At 37.7% G+C, this 20,710-nt stretch overlaps 3 protein-coding genes across 3 annotated transcripts; all 3 read right to left on the reverse strand.

Annotated features, from left to right (window-relative positions):
• Positions 1-837: 837 nt before the first annotated feature.
• Positions 838-2,882, reverse strand: LOC113298823 (aspartic proteinase PCS1-like). Its single transcript, XM_026547681.1, has one exon. It carries the CDS (start codon positions 2,751-2,753, stop codon positions 1,437-1,439), a length of 1,317 nt encoding a protein of 438 aa, XP_026403466.1. The 5' UTR covers positions 2,754-2,882; the 3' UTR covers positions 838-1,436.
• A 10,399-nt stretch (positions 2,883-13,281) lies between these two features.
• On the reverse strand, positions 13,282-16,522 carry LOC113298824 (amino acid transporter AVT1C-like). The gene is made up of 11 exons (XM_026547682.1): positions 16,089-16,522; positions 15,710-15,996; positions 15,410-15,624; positions 15,297-15,320; positions 15,018-15,198; positions 14,699-14,918; positions 14,465-14,600; positions 14,144-14,309; positions 14,023-14,066; positions 13,872-13,934; positions 13,282-13,774 (listed from the first exon to the last, which is right to left on the reverse strand). Exons 1-11 carry the CDS (start codon positions 16,268-16,270, stop codon positions 13,676-13,678), a joined length of 1,617 nt encoding a protein of 538 aa, XP_026403467.1. The 5' UTR covers positions 16,271-16,522; the 3' UTR covers positions 13,282-13,675.
• A 313-nt stretch (positions 16,523-16,835) lies between these two features.
• On the reverse strand, positions 16,836-17,556 carry LOC113298825. The gene is made up of 2 exons (XM_026547684.1): positions 17,220-17,556; positions 16,836-17,114 (listed from the first exon to the last, which is right to left on the reverse strand). Exons 1-2 carry the CDS (start codon positions 17,483-17,485, stop codon positions 16,976-16,978), a joined length of 405 nt encoding a protein of 134 aa, XP_026403469.1. The 5' UTR covers positions 17,486-17,556; the 3' UTR covers positions 16,836-16,975.
• Positions 17,557-20,710: the final 3,154 nt, after the last annotated feature.

Genomic DNA, 20,710 nt, shown 5'->3' on the forward strand with positions numbered 1-20,710 from the left:
AATTCTTTCATTCCTATATTTACTTCCTTGATTATCCTCCCACCATCATGAATACCCGTAAATAATGTAGAAAGTCCATACCATGCAACGAAACTGCTGCTCCTATATTCACCCATAGTATGCAGGGAAAAAAAACGTCCAAAAAATTAATAGTTACACTTATTACAATTGTTCGAGGAGATGTATATAAATAGATGAATGTATTTCTTCAACCACACTCATCCACTCATTCAGTTATTTCTAACTTATTTTTGGACCATTATTAGCTCCAGCCCCAGAATTTAGACCAGGCCACCCGTTAGGGAGGTCTAACTCTAAAGCCGACAAGGGGATAATACAACTTATCGAGACCGTTGAAGAACACCGTGAGGAATTGAGACGACTATGTCGAAGAGAGAATATTGATGTTCCTTCAAGGAGGAAAATAAAGGAGAAGCCATGCTTCATGCATCACCTGTACGCGGAAATACTGATGAATCGAGAAGAAAATGAAAGGATAGATTTTAGGTTACGACGAAACTATGCAATGGAAATGACATGGGATAATACCAGAATGGAATCACTAGAGCATATGGATGATAAACACAAGAAAATAGTCCCTGCGATCGAGGAAGAATTTCTTGGAGGATGTAATTACATTTATTGCTCATCAGATGAGGATTCTGCATAATGGTTTCATCAAAAATCTCCAATCTTTGAAGGTCGTAAAAAAAATATCTAATGCCAAAATAAGACAGTTTACGTGATTTTTAATTAAAAAATATAAATTAATTCAGATTTTATTAAAAACTATAAATTAAAAACAAAATAAAAATGGAAATGTATTCGATTTCTTAATTATTCTGATGAAAAATGTTTAAAGTTTTTATATCGACGAGTTCTTACGAGTGGAATTAAGACTTATGATGATGCGCGGTAATTATTAAAATTATTATCATAAAAAATTGTACCTTCGCATGCTTTGCCGTTAGGCACGGGTTATTTCTAGTTTCTAAAACAAAACCAAAAAAAACTTTCTCCAGTATTATTAGTATTTGAATGGATATCTTCCTCTCACTTCTCATTCCCTACCGCACCAAAGATCCGAAAAGAAACCCTAATTTACACGACATTCATGTCCAATGCTTCACTTTTCTTTTTCTTCAAATGTGACCTGACATAGGTTCATGCTCTGTGTAAAATAATGTCATCGTAGTACAAAAGTTAGGCACATACATAGGGATGTACAAAAGTAGTATCCCAGTAATAATTCCCTTTAAAACTGACGTTCCTGATTTTCTTTTCTTTGGTAAATCTAGGCCATTCATATTACTGCTCACGTGTGACCCGACCCATAAAGTTGGACTTTGTTCATTCTTTCTTGAATTTTGTACTTGCCGGTTTCACGAGGCCGTACAAAACTTATACCCATAGCTAAAGTGGGACCCAATATGTTTTTAATCTGTGGGGCCCATATCCAATATCTGATTAGCAATTATATCGCACTTGATAAAAGATGAGAAACCAACCCTTGATTTGTCAAGATCAAATTCCACCCACAAATTTTGTTGATGATGATGACCAATCACATAAGCTTCTAGCCCCAATAAATCCGAATTACCAAACGTCATACAGTACACGCTATCATTCCCTCTGACTTCACCCATTACCCGATACAATAACTTATCACCCGAAACAGTTATTTCGGCACCTCGAAATATCATGCTTACAGTTGGTAACGGTGGTAATTTCGTTCGACTTGACGGAACTCTAAAACACAAATCCATGGTTCCTTGAAATACAAAATTCGGTTCGTCTAAAACTCTTAAAACCCGTTTCGTTTGATACAGAAATTCTCTTCTTAATTCGGTATAAACAGGACCGAGTAAGAATGTGAACTGAGTTCCTGAATCAACCATAGTTTGACCAGCTCCAGTATGATCAGGAACAAAAACTGATTTCGGTAAAGGGAGTAGTTTATTCGAAACCCGTATTCCTTCCAGTTGAACAGTATAAGCTACCCGATCGAAATATGGTAGTCGAGATGAAATCCTTATTAACGGTGTGTAGTTCAACGGATACTTTGAAGCTCCACCATCACCCAGAAGTAAAACCCCAGTAGAATCTTTATTATCAGAAATACAATAAGAAAATTTCTGAAAGCCCATTTGAGAAACGAAAGATAAAGAACCCATATTCATACCTAGTAATCCAGTAGTTTTAGAATCTTCTTCAGAAGTACTACTACTGAAACTTAAATCCATGCAACCAAAAACCATACCTGGAATTCTTAAATTCTCGATGTTGAATGTTTCCAAAGCAAGATTACCTTCGCTAGACGATGCGTCGGCGTAGGATAAAATAACGTGGCAGAGTTTATGCATATCGCAGGAGGCTGGCGAAGAGAAGTCTCGGGTTTGATCCGTGCATGTAGTAGAAGAACAAGGGATCGATTTGTAAGAAGAAGAATGAGTAGGGAGAAATGTGGAATTATGAACGAAGGTTTTTTTGTTCTTGTTACAGTGAAGCCATGAAAGTTCACTGCCTGTGTCAATAACCATTGAAACTTTTTGTGGAGGGGTACCTACTGTTAATGTTACTGTTAGAGTAACATTGTGATGGAATGAAAATTTGCTTGGTGATGTTAGGAGGGACCCTACTGAATTTATTTTGGTTTTTAAGGGTAAAATAAGATTTAATGAAGAAAATGAAAGATTGAAGTGGAAAAATACGATCAAAATCATAAGAAGATGATGAAAAGAAGAAGTTGGCATGATGATCAAGAAGAATTTTAAGATGGGTAAAGTATGTATGTGGGTTTAAATAATTATATGAAAGAAAATTTTATGGTGGGTGTGTGAAAATGAAGTGATGATTGGAGTTGAAGTTAGAAAATGGAGTTGGTCTGAAGTATCAAGTGAAAGTGTCCAGCTCATTTGAGTTCCTCTTCTACTCTTTTTTTTTTTTTTTGACGTCTTTTCCACTCTGAATTGTTACCAACTTTACGAGAAAGTGTTTATATTAGTTGAAAAGGAGAATTACTAGTTGAGATTCTGATAATGTCGAGTTTATCTACACATGCTTAAATGTTACTTCTCAGTCCTAAACAATGAAAATAAAAATCGTTTCACAAAATACTTTTTCCCCTTTACAAGAGTAAGCACAATGGTATGCTATAATAAGTGTTATTGGGTTTAATGTGGCGATATTTATCTAAAAAATGGATCACATCTAATCCCCTTAAGTTAAGTGACGACCGTTTAAAAAATTACTTTACGGAAATTCAGTATTCACTTTTAGTTTTCACTCGTTTACTTTTACTATTTCTCCTTGCCCTTTTTCATTTATAAAAATTCATTTTTCTCTCTAAACACTTTTCCTAACTATACCAAATATTTATCTAGATCTAACGAATAAAATTTTGGAGAACAAAAAACGGAAATCGAGTTCCCGTCTATATAGGCTAGGCGATACCCCTCTCCCATAATTAGGTGCACTTTTGCTCGCATTTCGCTCGGCCTAGCTAATCTATCTGAACTGAAGTGATGTTCCTGAATAACTTCTCAAGATATATACGAACAATCTTAGTAATGTTTCCAAGTAACTTCTCAAAATATATGCAAACGTTCTCTTAATTCATATTGATTCTATTTATTGGTGTAGAATGGCAAATTTTAATAGGCTCAACCTCGTACGAACTATGCCAACTATCTTAATCTAGGTGCATACGAGTGACACCCAAAATCGCTCCCCACACCCCGAGTGTCGCATTTTTGAAAAGATATGAATTAAACATGTTTGTAAAACGCGTTGATAAAGCGAACCTCAACAACTCTATCATCAAAAGACGTGATAACTCCCACTCACATTGTAAACAGAGATTTGATTTGTAAACAGGGGCGTCTGGTTTGGTTTAGTTTAATCCAATCATTTTTGTAATTATGTTAATCCTAAGAGCAACCACAGTCATGACTAAATTTGGGGACTATATCCAAATTTGGTCTCAAAATCATCCGTAATGGAACGGACTAAAGCTATATTTAGTCCAGATAATTAGGGTTTGAGACCAAATGTGGTCTCCAACCCAGACTAAAATCAGTTATAGTGGGACGGGATTATTGTGAGCGTATGAATCTAGACGGTTGTATAGTGAGCGCTTCACACCGGGCGTATGTATAAAGAGCGTATGAATGAGGCGTATTTATAAACACCGCCGGACCAAACGGAGATAAAACATACGTCCCATAGCATGCGTAATTAGAATGTACGTCCCAACGGGGCGCAGTTATAAAAAAACGCCTGGTTTGGGCGCATGTATTGTGAGCGCCTGTGTGTAGGCGTATCTTTAGTGTACGCCTGGTTTGGGCGCATGTATTATGAGCGCCTGTGTGAGACGTAACTTTAATGTACGTCTGTGTGACCAACGGGGAATCCATGCATAATGAGAATCATGTTATACGAACCTCATGGTAAACCACACATAATGACAACAGTGAATCCACACATAATCAGAACTTCATGTTATGCTCAAAACCTCATTAGGAGTTAACATGCAATCCACCACCGACCAAGACAGAATCCAGACGCATTTTCCATAAACGCCCCACTCAGACGGACTTTCCGTAAACGCCCCACTCAGACGGACTTTCCGTAACGCCCCACTCTCCGCCCAAAACATACGGACTTTCTATGTCCCCAAACCAAACGCACTTTATATCTCCGTATGTGTGAGACGCAATTTTCATCTCCGTCCCAATCAAGCGCGCATTATACCTCCGTTTCACTCAGACGCATATTATAAAGACGCTCCATCAAGAAACGTGAGTATAAGTTCCGTCTTTCATCAAGCGTTCGTATAAGTTACGCTTCACCAAATTTTAGTCTCTCCCATTGCGCTTGAACACTGAGAATACCATTTTTTTTTTGGCTTTTAGTCTGGCTTTTGGTATTTGGTCTGTCTCATGACTGTGGTTGCTCTAAGCACCCAATAAGTATAGGTCGCTAAATGACCGACATACCCTTTTCGAACAATGTGATATTGAAGCGACAAAAAGTGGCAAACAGTACTGCTTGCGAGCTGAGCTAGCAGACTATGGAGGTCTACATGGAGTTCTTAAGAGCCTACCTTATCTTTAGGCCAATTGTTTTTGTCATCTACCATTTCATTCAGGTAGGGACTGGAGAGTGGAATGCATAAAATTAGGTTGTCAGCTTGTCATATGGATTTCAAAAGGAAAACGCTATTTGAAGCACCCCAATTTTTTCAACCACGGGTATTACATTTGTCCAAAACATGGCCTGCTGCTTCTCCAATCATCTAACATTGGGGTCGGCTAGTCGGTGTCATGGTCCAAAAGAAGCCAAACCAATTGCCTGAAAAATTTTGAAATCCCCAAGAGATAACTTTAGTTGTTGGAGTATTGTGGGGAAATCTGGTCAGGGATGGGGGTAAAGTGGTAAACAGTGTGAGATGGGAGTTGAATCTCAATGTAGTGACCCAGAAGTCCTGCTAGATAAATCTCCTTGGTTGCTCTGATTGAGAATAAAGAAAGATAGGAGTTGACATCCTATCAGTGTCATGCCACTAAGATGATTGATTAAAGTTAAAGCAATGAAGGACGGACAGATTGACTTCCCCAAACCTCCCATTAATCGAAGAACAAAACAGCAAAACACATTTTGTTTTGTTCCGTTTTATTTGGTTCAAGATTCAAGTTTTTATGGGAACCTTTTCTTCGTCGGGTTGTGTTAGTTTGCAATTTCCTTGGACTATTGTCTTTTCTCGATTGCTAATTAGACTACCGCCAATCGCGACTGTCTGACCGCAAGACGGAAGCATTTCCCAACTGTTGTTTTAGGTAGAAAGATTTTGCGTAGATTTTAATCATTTTACTATTATGCTAACCTGGTAGTTTTGATCACGCAGCAGCACTAAGCAAATTCCAATCTTACGATAAATTGAAAGTATGCGTACTAAATTTTTTGTCATCATAATAGGTTTTGGGTTAGGAGATGCAGGCTTTTCAGACATGGAAAACATTTTTCTTATTTTTGTTTGTTGGAGTGGTCTTATCCTTCATGATTAAAAGAGCTCAAGAACAAGGTATTATATTTGACTTTCAAGTTAAGTATGATGGTTTGTTTATTAGCCATCTGCAATTTGCAGATGACATTTTCATTTTCCAGATATAGATGTTGAAAATATAAAATCTCAGATTAGTACTTCTCCCCTTTGAACCGTTTACTGGTCTAAAAATCAACTTTCCTAATGAGTCAAAATCTACATAGTTGGTTTTAATAATGAACTTTCTGTTTTCCCATCTATCTTAGGGTGTTATAGTGGTTTTTGCCCACTACTTATCTTGGTTCACCATTTGGTGATAAAAGTGAAGGCACTGCAAAATGGGATAAGATCATAGAATATTATTGTTAAGTTAGCTGGATGGAAGATCAAGGGTTGGTAAAATTATTGTATTACGTGTCTCTCTATAAAATGCCCAACTCAGTTTTAAAGAAGATTGAAAAAATTATGAAGGACTTTCATTGGCATGATGCCAAAGGTAAAAGGAAAATTCACTTGGTTAAATAAATTGTGTTAGAGCACTGCTCGGTCGAACTCGCAAGGGTTACTATCTCAAGCTTGTTTGTCAATGTTAGTGATCAAAACTATAAGTCTTGATTTCTAGTCTACTTATAGTGATGTCTCAGATTAGGATAGATTGTGTAGTTGAGCATTAGACTTCACGACGTTCATCAATTGAATACGAAGAACTACTAAGGCGAGCTTGTGGAACTTCATCAATAAAAGGTATGTGGAGACTAAAACTCATCTATCACTTGGAAAGTCTATTTCTACTCTATCTCCTATATTGAGACATAAGTCGTATTATTATGGTTTTCGATTATGCACATTTGAGATTTCGAGCTGAGTTTAACTCGCTTACATATTTCTCGAAATATGTGTTGGTAAGCTTTCGCTTCAACCAAGTTCATCTTATATTCTTGACGAAAGTCAAAAGATGATCATGTGAAAATCGCCGAGTAACATATTACATGGTTCGTGTGATACAATCATTTGGTGTAGACTTGGAATGTTTCGTTTTGATTATTTCAATAACTTGAAAATTACTTTGATGCTAATAATGTGTGAAAACAGCTATTGTCATCCTCTAAGAAAGTTTCAATGATTGAAATAGAGTTTAGAACTATTGGATTATGAACATAGTATGCATTCTTGCATGTATGTGATCCATTACCGGAACTAGAGTACGCATACCCGTATGCGTACTTGTAGTTGTGAAATTTCGTGTACCAAGTACACATACCGGTACGCATACTTGCGTAAGGTATAGGTCCGGGAATTTCTGCTGGGTTTTGGAAGTGTACTAAGGTATGCGTATCCGTTCGCATACTGGCAAACGCAAACTCAGACCGGCTACTTAAGTATGCATACCCGTTGCATACTTGAGTGGTTAAAGTTCTAAAATCGGTCATGAACTAATACATTTATATATTAAGGAATGCATTCTTTGCAAACCATGGCTATAATGTTCATGAATTGAATCGAGTGAATAAAACCGATTTTGCTTCAATTGTGTTCTTGTATACTTCTATGAGAATATAAAAATTGAACAAATCTTTAACTAGTTTCATTTGAGTCATTTAAACTAGTTATGGTTAAGATGAATAATGTTGATATGAGAGTGTTCATAAAGCTAACCTCGGTTAACTATTGTTGAGCCAACATGGTGCACACGTTTAGGTACGGTTACATAAACCTAAATGAGGGTATATTTCATTTGTGTATAACAAGCTAAGTTCGATCGAACTCTAGCAACTGGGAAACCTAATCCGCACATCTCATGTGTGATACTAGTCGTATAAGCTAGAGTCGATTCTCCTTTAACCTTAGGTTTTCACGAAACCCTGTAGGTTAACGACTTGAAGACTTCATTGGGATTGTGAATCCAGACCCAACTATTTTCTCTGTAGTTGCTTGTTCTGATCTTGTTGTTTTTATCGTATTGAATACTATCTTCTCTAAGATTTGCTCGAGATTTAATCTCTGAGAGGAAAGATAAAAAGTAGTCACAAACATCTTCGTCTCATCGTTTGTGATTCCACAGTATCTTGTTTCGCTAAAATACGATTAAGATTAGTGTGAGGTGATTGATAATACTAGGTTGTTCTTCAGGAATATAAGTCCGGTTTATCAATTGGTTCCTGTGCACCTTGATTTATCAAAAGACGGAACAAAACTCGTATATATTTTTGTGAAAGACAAATTTATCTATTCCAATAGACTTTTCTATGTGAGACAAATTTGTTTATCAAGTCTTCGACTTTGGGTCGTAGCAACTCTTGATTGTGGGTGAGATCATATAAGGGAATCAAGTGCGTAGTATCCTATTGGGATCAAAGACGTAAGGAGCACAACTGTACCTTGAATCAGTGTGAGATTGATTAGGGTTCAACTACATTCCAGTCCGAAGTTCATTTGTAGCAAGATAGTGTATGTAGCGGCTTAATATAGTGTGGTGTTCAAAGCTGGACTAGGTCCCGAGGTTTTTCTACATTTGCAGTTTTCCTCGTTAACAAAATTCTGGTGTCTGTGTTATTTCTTTTCCGCATTATATTTTGTTATATAATTGAAATATCACAGGTTATGCGTTGAATCGATCAATTGTTAAATCCAACCTTTGGTTGTTGATTGAAATTGATTGTTCCTTAAACATTGGTCTTTGGTACCGTTCAAGTTATTTCTCTTATATTCTACCGGGCTCGCAAATTCCTATTTGTTGATTCCGGACTGTCTAGTTGATTATCTTTAAAGTATATTAGAGTTTGTCTATTCAGATTGCCAAACGAAATATTGGGTGTGGTTGTTAGACCCCCGCTTTTTCAGATTGCATTATGTAGAAAGAAGAAGTATGGAGGTTTGGGGATTAAAAACCTTAAAAAAGTTAATCATGATCTCCTCACCAAATGGTCTTGGAGATATGTTGCTGAAGACAAAGCACTTTGGAGGTCAATTGTTTCCGAAAAATTTGGGTCTAGCGATGCAGTTTGGGCTTCAAAGAATTCCTACTTGTACCTATGGAAAATCAGTCTAGAGAGCTATCATGAAATATCAATCTACTTTATTGAAATATGTTAGGATCAAAGTCAAAAATGGTTTTTTTTGCAGGTTCCGGGATGAAAATTTTAATTTATGAGTCGCCAATTAAAACATGCTATCCAAATCTCTATGCTGTCTCTAGAGCCAAAAAGCTTTTCTTCTGCTGAAATGAGATTTTTTTTTAGGGGAATACAGTGTTTTGGGACCTTCATATTCCAAGAAGAATCAATATGGTTCAGACACTTCATGTTGTTCAGGAATAACCACTAGGCTATCTAAAGTAGAAGAACTAGCTCTAGTGCGTTTCCTCAGATCGTCTCTTGGGTTAATCTTCCTTTTCAGATTTGATAAAGCATCATGCTCAGCAGCTGCAGAAATAACTTCTCCTATAGTGATAGTAGGAGTCTGAGTTGGCACGACAGCTGTTTTGAATCTCCGAAGAGTTAGAGGTACGAATAGGACCACGATTCACCGATTCAGGGATCAGAACATAGGCTTCAACAGTAACATTCTGAGTCATAACTTGTTTGAAGATAATTGGTAACCCATTATTCATTTGAGTTGAGTTATAACCTAATATTTTCAGAGCAGTAGATCGATAGACAAAAGGACTCATTTGAAGATTACTCATTAATCCTTTTTGAATAGTTTTCTCATGGTGGTGAACATTCTCATTAGCTTTACCTCTATCATTTTTAGGAACAACAGATGATTCATCTTGAGTATCTGCAACTATATCACTCTAGGACATGTTGGTATCTTTAGATTGATTGGAAGAGGTAGAAGCTGGTTTTTCTGCTATTTTTGGTGGCATCATAAGCTTGGATACAACTGGAAGGGAGTATTTGTCGTTAGAAGAAGTTGCTTCCTTAATAGCCTTCTGTTTTATCTTCCATATAGGACAGTTTTCATCCTTATGATCCACCACTTGACAAGAAGTGCAGAAGTATCGTGGAACCTTAACATATCTACATTCAATCAAGAAAGGTTGAGTTCTTCCACTGGTAAAGAGGGGAATGCCATAAGGGAGAGCCTTTTGAACTGGGATTCTAACACAGACTTTAACATTCTTCTTTATAGGGGATTTCCAAACGGATTTTGAGCTGCAATCAATTCTCCCATCTTGAAAGTGAGTTTCTGAAGATCTTCAAACTCAGTGCATTCCTTTGGGATGTTACATAAAATAAACCACATGAATTCTTCAGTGAAGGAAACTTGATAGTTTATAGGCCAGTCCATTGGAGGAACTACTTTTAGAACCATTAAGTAACCACAGACAAACCAAGGTCTTTGAGAGTTAACTCTGTTGAAGTCGTCTTCTGCTAGAAACCTTATGAGTACTTTGTTCCTTATTCCACTGAAGGTTGTGACAGTAGGCGTTTGATCAAGGGGCCATTGATTGCAGATGTAATAACGGATCGAAGAGGTGGGTACGAGGGTTTCACAGCAGAGATTACCAACCATGCACCACTTCCAATTGTTATCTGATTCATCTAAGATGACTGTTTTATCAATGAAGACTGACTCAGAAAGAGATGAAGGTAGAGTTAATTTTTCTGCCATTTGGGTGGTAAGGTTTTGAATATCCAGATTTGGAGTATGAGTTTTATCAGGTGATGCATAGTTATCCATGTGATTTATAAATTGGACAAGAATAGAGATATAGATTGAAGAAGCTGGAGTAAAAAATATTATATGGATATGGATATAAAGGAATCTAGTATTGATGTATCTCTGATGGTACTGGCAAACTGTTATGATGTAGAGATGAGAGCAAAAGTTATCTTTTAGTGGGTTTTAAACCTTAAAAAGAGGGTTCTGGGATTGTTGAACAGGATTTGAAAAGTGTTCAGAAGATGACTGGTGTAACATTCTTGGTATTTTTCTGTTCTTACTTTTGAGTTGAAAGCCTTTATATTTCGATTTGTCCCTTTCCCCCACGTTTATTTGAAATAATAAAAAGGATTAAAGCTTCCTGAGCACGTGGGATTGGTAACACCAGTCCAAAATTACACTGTATTTGATAATCCAAGAAAATATTGCTGCAGATACGTATATTTGGTGCGTAAGCATGATGAGATACAGAGTTGGTAAGCAATAAATTGGCTTGTCTTTTCTCTTATATATACGAGGATGTATGTATGTGAAGCTAAATGTGATTAAAGCACAAGTTGGGAATATTGTTGTTTGTGGTATGAGATGGTAGGTTTGATTTTGTTACTTTGAGATTTCGGGTTTTGAGAGAAGGTTTGGTTTTTTAGCGGAATTGATATGAGGGATAGGTTCGACATGGAGATAACCCAACTAGGAGACATACCCCAGGTGCCAATGGTGCCTCTCGACAGATGCTGCTTACTCCTAATCAGAATAAAATCAAAATTTTTAATTAAAACCCAAGAAAATTTCTCAAAATTAGATGACCTACCGATACTCCTCTTAATGACAGTTCCAAAAGGAGTAATGGCTAATGAAGCGGTTAGGTTTTGAAAGTAGGATTTTATAGGGTAATTATGGTTTTGAAGTTGAAAAATATGCATGGCTTTGAAGGGACGTGAATAACCAAGCGACAAGACTGTTAACCAAAATCCATAAATGACAGTTAATAGGTAAAATGTGGTCTTTAAAAAAGAGGTTTGTGAAGAGATTAGCACAACCATTATCAATTTTACTAGAAGAGGAAAAGTTTAGGGAGATTAGAGAGAAAGATAGCAAACTCCAGTAACCCCATTCCGGTTGATCCTGCCAATTCCAATGAGTAGAACCAAGCCAAAAACCTTGCTTATTCATTAGGAGAAGAAGATTTAATGAGGTTGAGGAATGAGATTCAGGGGGAGATAAATAGACGTGCAGAGGAATTGGCCCTTCGTCAGAGAGACAAGGAGGAGAGGGAGAGAGAAGAGAGAGAAGAAATTGATGCATTGATTGCTGCTTGGAAGCCCAAGCATTTTGCAAGGGCGGATTGGAAGGAAGAAGATATCTCAAAAGTCCGAGAAATATAAAGGGTATGGTAGAAGGAATGAGAGTGACTTTTTGAGGCAGAGGGTTCTGATGGTGGGTTTGAGTATCCGGTTGAAGAAACAGATACCATGAAGAGGATTCTGATGCTGCAGAGGACAAGAAGAGGATGGAAAGGTATTTTGAGTGGAAGCTTCACAGGCGGTTTGATCATAAGAGAGCCAATCCGAAGATCTTTGACAAAACCATGCGTGAGGGAGAATCCAGTGATGGCGATGAAGAGCTTTTGGATGCTGCAAGTGATGAGGATGATGAGGAAGAAGGTAGCGATGAGTGTACTTCATCTGGAGATGATCAAACTTCTCCTGCTTCATCAGGCAGTAGTTACAGTGCACAATACGAGGAATATGAGGACTGGAGTTCCGATGAAGAGGACTTTTAGAGTTCTCTTTTGGGGTATCGAAAGCAGCCAAGTTTTCGGACTTTGAAGACAATTTGAAAATGATCAACAGGTTTTTTCCAAAATGGCTTTCTCGATACTTACTCCTAGTCTTCTGAATCTTGCTGTTGATGATAGTACAATTGCTTTTAGTTATTTTCTCTTTTTCGGACGGTTTTTGTTGAATGTTTTTTAGTCTCTAGTTGTTGATGGATGGTGTTGTTGATAGTACTTGTGAAATAGGTGGAAAACAGTTTTTGTATGGTGAACTCAGTAGCAACTATAGGAGGAGTTTGTTGTTGGTAATGTTGATAATGGGTCTTGATGTCTTGGTCTGTAAGAAAATTAGGCAGGGTGTTATGATGTCTGAAACTTTCTTTGCTGCTTTGAATACTACTTTTAATGTTTTTTCTTTAAAGAATTTCCTTGATGTTGAACAACAGTAGATTGATGAAGATTTTGATAAAGAAATTTAGTAAATTGATGATTGTAATGTAGGTGCTTTTGAAATTGTTTAGATGAATCATAAAACAGTAATCTGAAAAAACAGTAATCTGAAATTGTTTAGATGAATCATAAAGCAGTATTTGATGACGTCACTTGCTAGGATTTTTTTTCTCTTGGCGGTTGTGGGAGGTGAGAAGGAGGAGGGAGGGAGGAGACTGTTTTTGTTGTTTATGATTTCTTGTTACAGAAAGGTAAAGTTACAGACTATTCTAAAAGATTAAACTGATAACCCCCGAACCGGTTACTAACGTACACAAAACTATCATTTGTCGGTTGTCGCACGTACACAAAATATGATTCCATAAGACACATGCACAGTTTACACAAGTACATATCTATTGCCTGATAGAATGAAAATCATTATCAGAACTAAACAACGCATGCTTCTGCTCTCTTTTCTTCTGAGTTTTCTCCACATCAAATATATCATAGTAGAAATTTGGTGTCTTTCCTCGTCATAAACTCAAAATCATGTACGCTTAGGCATTACTCAAACTGAATTTGAAGAAGTTGTTTATGGATAAATGTTGGTGTCCAATGTCATTTCAGATGCTTTAATAGTTCCATTTGCAATAACCCGATGATGCAAAAGAAGATAATGTGATGTTATAATGAACTAAAAAAAGTCAAGTACCTAGAAGATAAATTACAACAATCACAACTGTGTAAAATTCATTTTATGAACCCAATTTTTGAAGAATTTTTGCTATGGACGAATATGAACCGATAATCGAGCATGCCACACCCATCAAGAGAATTAAAATGCAAGACACAGTCTGCAATGACAAAACATATAAAATGAGACCCACAATAAAGATAGAGAAGAGAAAAGGTTCAAACTCATAAGGTGGGAGAAGTGAAGAGTTTGCTTACCTCTAATCTACTTAATTGGCCACGTCGAATGCTTAAATAACACGCACAGGGAAAGATGAAAGCCTGTTGAATCATAAATCAATCGCATAAGCCTTCGTTTAACCGAATCAAACAGAAACATAAACAAGGTAGAAAGTAGCCTTTAACTTACCACAAGCATTGTAAGAATTGAACCGATCAATGCCATAACAAAACCTGGAAACACATTATGCATCAGAATAGAGGAGCTAATATGGATCGAGATGCAAAATAAAGGCAGTACAATGTCTTACCAAAGAACGGAATCGTGAGCGCCACGGCTAATGTTGAGATAACTAGTGCTGTCCTGATAAATACTGAAACACTATGAGATTTCTGCAGTGCTGGTGGCAAGAGTTCCTCTAGACTCAATGCGACTGGAGTGACTGTCAATGCATACTTGGAGAGTGGATTAATAACCTAACACAGAAAAAGAAATGCCACAGCAAACAAGCTAATTAAGCCCTCAGAGATTTCTTATTCACCATAATTATGCCCTCAAGAGTAGGAACCACCACCAAGTGTAATTGGCGGCAAACATAAAAGAATAATAACTCAAAAGATTTGTTTCGCACCGTTGTCCAAACTGCAACTCTAGAAGCAACAAATTTCTGAGGCATGTTTAGAGTAAACTGGGATTGTGTGGCGTCACCGAACATCAGAAACCCGCAGATAGCTACCCCAGTATACAGGAAGCAAACGATTCCGAAACTGCAGAACAAGAATTGTTGGCAAAAGATACGGTAAGGTTTGGTTATCATAAAGGTTTAAGATATCATAAAAATCATATACCAGGCAATATGGTTTACCTAATAGCAAGAGCTGCCGGAAACTGTGATGGTTCTTTCATGGAAGAGTAGATGTTTGGGAAAACAGAATGTCCAGCATAACAAAAACCATATAAGCCGATAGCAACAGGAAAGTTTTTGAGGTCAAATGGTGTCCCAGCTGGATGAAATCCGATTTGGTTTACGCCACCAACCCATAACAAGCAAACAACTACCACTAGTGATGCAATCACTCCACCAGCTGAAGTCAAAGTTCAGAAGTTCTTAAATCATTTAGTCATTCAAAATCAAAATCCAGAAGAAGAAAAAATGCCAGGGAGTTCTTAAACAAGTGAAGGACCTGAAAGATATGAAAGTAAACTTAGGTCTCGAAGCCAGACAGTGGGAAGAATCATTAGAGTTGTCATTATGGCGAAGACATGGTGAGAGTTCAGATACACTCCACCAAGGTCTATGTTGGCATTTGGGAAAATCGACGACAAGGTATCACCCATAAGAATTATGTATTCTACACAACAACACTGCGTGAAAAAAATCAGTTTGAGATCAAAATGTGTAACAACAGAACACAAATGGCGCGCGCAAAGGAATAAATTAAAGAGGAGAATCTTTTACTTACATATAGTTCTACATACAAGATTATCTGCAATTTGCACAGAAGTGTTAAGATTAGTCTCCCAAGTTTAAATTTCATTTAAGTTGAAATTTAACTTCTTGTACATAAAAACTTACAGCTATCATCAAACGACCGGGTGCACCAAAAGCAGCCTGTCCAATATCAGGATATGTTTGGAGCCCAGGAGAACTATCTAAACAACGCTTCAAGAGGATTCCCGTGTAGCAAGAAATGCCTGCGAATATGAACAACACTGACAAACTGATCCACCCTCCTTGTTTAACAGCATAAGGTGTCGAAAGGAGTCCCACACCACACAGAACGTTGATTCCTGTATACGATTAAACATTTGTTAGAAACATGTTGCAAGTCTTTGAGATAAAATTATGTAAAATTGGAGTTTGTTTGATAAGTACCGTTAAGGACGGATTGAAAATAAGAGCATTCTTGGGTAGGTGGTAATTCTTGATATGAGAAACGTCGTGATGAATGTTTTGACGCTGGTGTTTGAGGAGGCTGGATTCCTTCTTTGTCTAAGCTCGATACGGAAATGAACGGTTTAATTAACGTTTGTTCAGAACTTTGATATGATGGTCTCCTTTGCACTGATGTAGACAGGAAAGAGCTGCCGATTCCCAAACTCGAGCCCGCCAGGAATCCAACAGTTGGAGGTGTCACACTCGTATACATGTCCATCGATTGCCTGGGTTGCACATACACAATTATCACAATTTTTAGAAAGTACACAAAAAAGTGTAAAACACACAGGAATTCAAAAAAGAAAGAAAAATGTACCTATAACTTTGAGGCCAGGCAGAATAACTAAAAGCTTGACTGCCTTCAGAACGATTCGAAGATGAAGTGTTATAATCACTATCATAATCATCGTCATTTCCTCCTTCTGCTAGATTTTCTTCATCATCTGTTTCAAACTCAAACGTCCTATCACGTCCCATATCATCATATGCCGGAGCCATTTTCCCCCTCTCTTTCCAGTATAATCTAGATTTCTTTCTTTTCTCTCTTTGTTATGCAAGTTTCCAAAAATGCATCAAGACAACAATGGAGGGGACGAAACAAAAACAACAGACATGGATTGTTTTCGGCTTGTTTCGGAAGTTTTGACGTAAGATCAGTAACAAACTAATCTTAGAGAAAAGTTTGTTAAATTGTTGTCAGAGAAAACTAATCCAAACTAGTTGAGGTCACCATTTAAGACCAATGAAATCAGATTAAAAATAGTAATACTAGTCTAATGGGTTTCCTGATATGGTAGACTTTGTTATTATGTCCTGAAAATTTGGGAATCTGTTTTCCAGATTCCTTGAGAGGTATAAACCTTAACTAGAATAGAATCTGTAGAATTATCTGGATATTGATTCTGAGATTAGTGGGAATGCACGTATGCTTTGATGTACTTGCTAGTCACGTCTACCAAGTTACTCTTGCTGTTAGTAAAGCATGGATTTTGCATATAAGTTATACTGCCGTTTGCTAGATTAATGGTTATGAAGTACTAACAAACAACATGACGAACAATTATAAGACCAGAAACCGCAAATACATGTAAACACGTAAATAAGATATGTTTCGGCCGGCACTTGCAATATATAATTGGAAACGATGTATATATATATATAGGAAACAAATACATTGGACATTCTTGATTGCTTTAATACATTTTACTTGTCAACCTGACCAAGTTTGCCAAGTCCATTGCAGTTTGCGCACACGATCTGAGGCAGATCCTTTCGAGCAGCATTAGCATTTAGTGTTGCACCACCTTTTCTTATAAATCCCGCCCCGTCACACTCTGGGCATCTGAAATATCAATCCACAACAACACACGTTAATTAAACTAAATAATACACAATTTAACTGAAGCAGTAAATGATGATGAATTGCAAATGCAAGTAGATTACTAACATATCTTTGCGAGAGAAAAAGATGGGAAACGCAGTTCCAATTAGAGCCACACCAATCGCTCCTGCTATCAAAAAATTATTGCCATCAGAAGTTACATCTCCCACAGCTGCTACAACCGTTAACGATGGCAATCTCTTCTTCTTATTCCTCAGCTCTAAACCCACAAGTGCCGGTCTCATTCCTGAATGTAGGAATGATGAGTTACAGCCTACTGACTGTCGTAGAGTCGATGATGTTGATGGTACCATATGCTGTAGATATGCCATTGTTTTCACTTGTTTTTCCGATGGGATTATTCTTAGAATAGATTTTTCAAATGTAATTACAAAAATAAAACTGAGATTTGTTGAAACTATATATGTATATATCTACGACTTCTGTTATCCAGATTCCAGATATATGAAAGACACGTGGATGGTTTCGCATCAATGGATAAGTCCACGGTGGAAACATCCAAATTGAATGGATAAGAGGTGAAAATATATCCTTTCCTTTGTGCTGACGCATCAATTGATCTCACTTTGAGCCTTTTTCCAAGCAAAAAATCTCGAATAATTCAGGGTTTTCAATCTGGCATGTCGATGTCGGCCAGAGCTCCATCCTCAAGGAATTGAAGAAGACAGGACTGACGGATCCAGGGCATAAGCAAGCTGAAGCGCTGCAATCACTGCGGGAGCGACAAAAAGAGCGGCGATGCTAGTCGGAAATGACTATACCTCGACTCATTCGCTGTTGAACGACATATTCTTTATCGTGAGCTAGACACTTTGCCGCAATCGCCAAACGCCAAATTTTTTGGTTTGCCAAGTGAAAATGCCAATTTTTTGAAGTCCATAATGGACATAAATTTACTAATTTTCCAAATCAATGACTTTCCCTAATGATTCTAGTGGAAACAAATTAAATCTAAATGGTACGTGACAATTAATAAACAAAAGTCCCTAATATCTCCCAAACCACATACGGGTTGTTGCTCAATGAAATATTTATACAAAGCATCATAGTTGTCTCATATTCTTTGTGCTTCATCCAAATCCAAATCCAAAGTCTTTTCCAGTAACAAGTACCAGATGGACTAGAGAATATCTCCTAAGAGTATAACATAGATTTTACGCCGGCCTGTCCGAGCCTCGCACAACTTGCACTACGGCAAGCAAGAATACTTGACGCTATCCGCGTCGCGATCGTTTTAGTTTTTGGACCAGATGGAAAGTAGTCATCTTGTTAAAGGGATTGCGAATTCTCGACCATTAATGTGGATATATTTGCACCATGTCCCGGTTGCAGAAGCTACGGGGTGTTTACCCCTTCACAATCATGCCAGCTGCAGCGCTACAGGGGGATTCCCCCCCTTCACAAATAGCAGGGTTGCCTTTACGAGTTCGTTGATTGAGTTGTAAAGAAAATTAAAGGAAATAAAGGGGAGGGATTGTTATTCTACATACCTAAAACCCACCTCTTCCACGCGTATTGCCGCCCTCCATTCCTATCTGTCCAACGCCTGCTCTGGTGAAAGATTTCGGTTGCTCATGTCATTCTTTACGCACTCGTCCCAAGTTAGCTTCGGTCGGCCTCTGCGTTGCATCCTTCCTTCAGCGCGCTTGATGCGACCTACTCGCACTGGGGCATCATGCGGTATTCTCTTGAGATGCCCAAACCAGCGCAGCCGGTGCTGTGCTAGCATCTCCTTGATTGGCGCTACCATAAGTTTCTTACATACGTACTCATTTCTGCAATGATCTATCCCCATCACGATGAAATTTTCGAAGATTATCTGGGCCTGTCGGGCCAGGTTATATATTCGTTGAATACATCAGTACAGCGCGCGTGCGGCCCAGAACATCTAAGGGCATCACAAACCTATTATTGCCTCAAACTTTCGTGGCCTAAACATCCATAGTCTCTCTAAGAAGCTGGTCGCGGAGGGAGTCCTCCGCATAGCTAGTTAGCAGGTTGAGGTCTCGTTCGTTAACGGAATTAACCAGACAAATCGCTCCACCAACTAAGAAAGGCCATGCACCACCACCCATAGAATCAAGAAAGAGCTCTCAGTCTGTCAATCCTTACTATGTCTGGACCTGGTAAGTTTCCCTATGTTGAGTCAAATTAAGCCGCAGGCTCCACTCTTTGTGCTTCATCCATCATGATTATAAGTCACATAGCATGCCTCATTCATCATTGAGAATCATGCTTGACTCATCGATATGTTTTGACTGACAGTCTAGCTAGGTCAATGATTGACCAAATAAATAAACGTTTGCAGAGCATACTTCACATGAGATATCAATCGTGTCACCTGGGGGGATATTTACTAGGGTTTTGATCTGGCAACCTACAACACTTGTGATGTAGCAATACATCTGTTAGAGCATTGCTCGGTCGAACTCGCATTCGTTTCTATCTCAAGCATGTTTGTCAATGTTAGTGATCAAAACTATAAGTCTTGATTTCTAGTCTACTATAGATAAGTCTCGGACTAGGATTAGTGTAGTTGAGCTCAAGAACTCCATGGCGATCATCATACAAGACGAAGAACTACTCAATGAACTGGTGGAACTTCATTGACTAAAAGGTATGTGGAGACTTGAACTTATCTATCACTCAAAAGTCTATCTACTCTATCTCCTATCTTGAGACAAAAGTCGTTTTGTTATATAGACTTTGATTATACACATTTGCTATTTCGAGCCGAGTTTATCTCGCATATCTATTTCTCGAAATATGTGTTGGTACGCTTTCGCTTTGGCCAAGTTCATATTTACCTAGTGACGAAAGTCATGTTAAGTTTTAATCACTTGAAAATGGATTTGACGAAAAATGGTTTGTGAATGACAACTGTATAACGTCCTCTAAGAGTGTTTCAATGATTGAAATGAGAGTTTAGAATATATAACCATTGTTGGATATAAGCATTGTGTGGTAACACATATATGTATAAGTCCTTATTCCTTGAACCAAAGTATGCGTACTTTGTTGATCAGGAAAACCGGAATAGAGTCCGCGAACCCAGTCCACGAACTTTCGGAGGTTCTCGTCCCGAGAAAATATGCTGGAGTTTGTGAATTGTTTACAAACTTATTCCGGGTACTTAAGTACGCGAACTCAGTCCGCGTACTTAAGTTGGTTATTTCTAAAAAAACGATCATTCGTGAACTTATACTTATGTAAACTAAGGAATGCAAGTTTGCAAACCGTGGGTATAAAGTTAATGAATCGATTCGAGTAAATCAAATCATTTTTGCTTCGATTGTGTCTTGTATACTTATATAAGATCTAAGCAATTGAACAACTCTCTAACTAGTTCATTTGAGTCATTTGAACTAGTTATGGTGAAGAAGAATATGGTTGATATGAAAGTGCTCATATTGCTAACAATTTGGTTAACTATTGTTGAACCAACGAATGTACATGTTTGGGTACGGTTACACAAACCTAAAATCGTGCATTTCATTTGTGTGTAACAAGCTAAGTTTTCGTTCTAACGGTTGAAA

The sequence above is a fragment of the Papaver somniferum genome, chromosome 7 (genome assembly GCF_003573695.1).
Source record: "Papaver somniferum cultivar HN1 chromosome 7, ASM357369v1, whole genome shotgun sequence".
NCBI lineage: Eukaryota > Viridiplantae > Streptophyta > Magnoliopsida > Ranunculales > Papaveraceae > Papaver > Papaver somniferum.

What these genes read in the sequence shown, in the direction of transcription:
- LOC113298823 (XM_026547681.1), bottom strand. Translation starts at nt 2,753, where the DNA reads ATGCCAACTTCTTCTTTTCATCATCTTCTTATGATTTTGATCGTATTT.
- LOC113298824 (XM_026547682.1), bottom strand. Translation starts at nt 16,270, where the DNA reads ATGGCTCCGGCATATGATGATATGGGACGTGATAGGACGTTTGAGTTT. An exon ending in GCTCACGATTCCGTTCTTTG is followed by an intron (nt 14,067 to 14,143) that starts GTAAGACATTGT and finishes ATGTGTTTCCAG; the next exon opens with GTTTTGTTATGGCATTGATC. An exon ending in CAATTCTTACAATGCTTGTG is followed by an intron (nt 13,935 to 14,022) that starts GTAAGTTAAAGG and finishes ATGATTCAACAG; the next exon opens with GCTTTCATCTTTCCCTGTGC.
- LOC113298825 (XM_026547684.1), bottom strand. Translation starts at nt 17,485, where the DNA reads ATGGCATATCTACAGCATATGGTACCATCAACATCATCGACTCTACGA. An exon ending in TTTTTCTCTCGCAAAGATAT is followed by an intron (nt 17,115 to 17,219) that starts GTTAGTAATCTA and finishes TTGATATTTCAG; the next exon opens with ATGCCCAGAGTGTGACGGGG.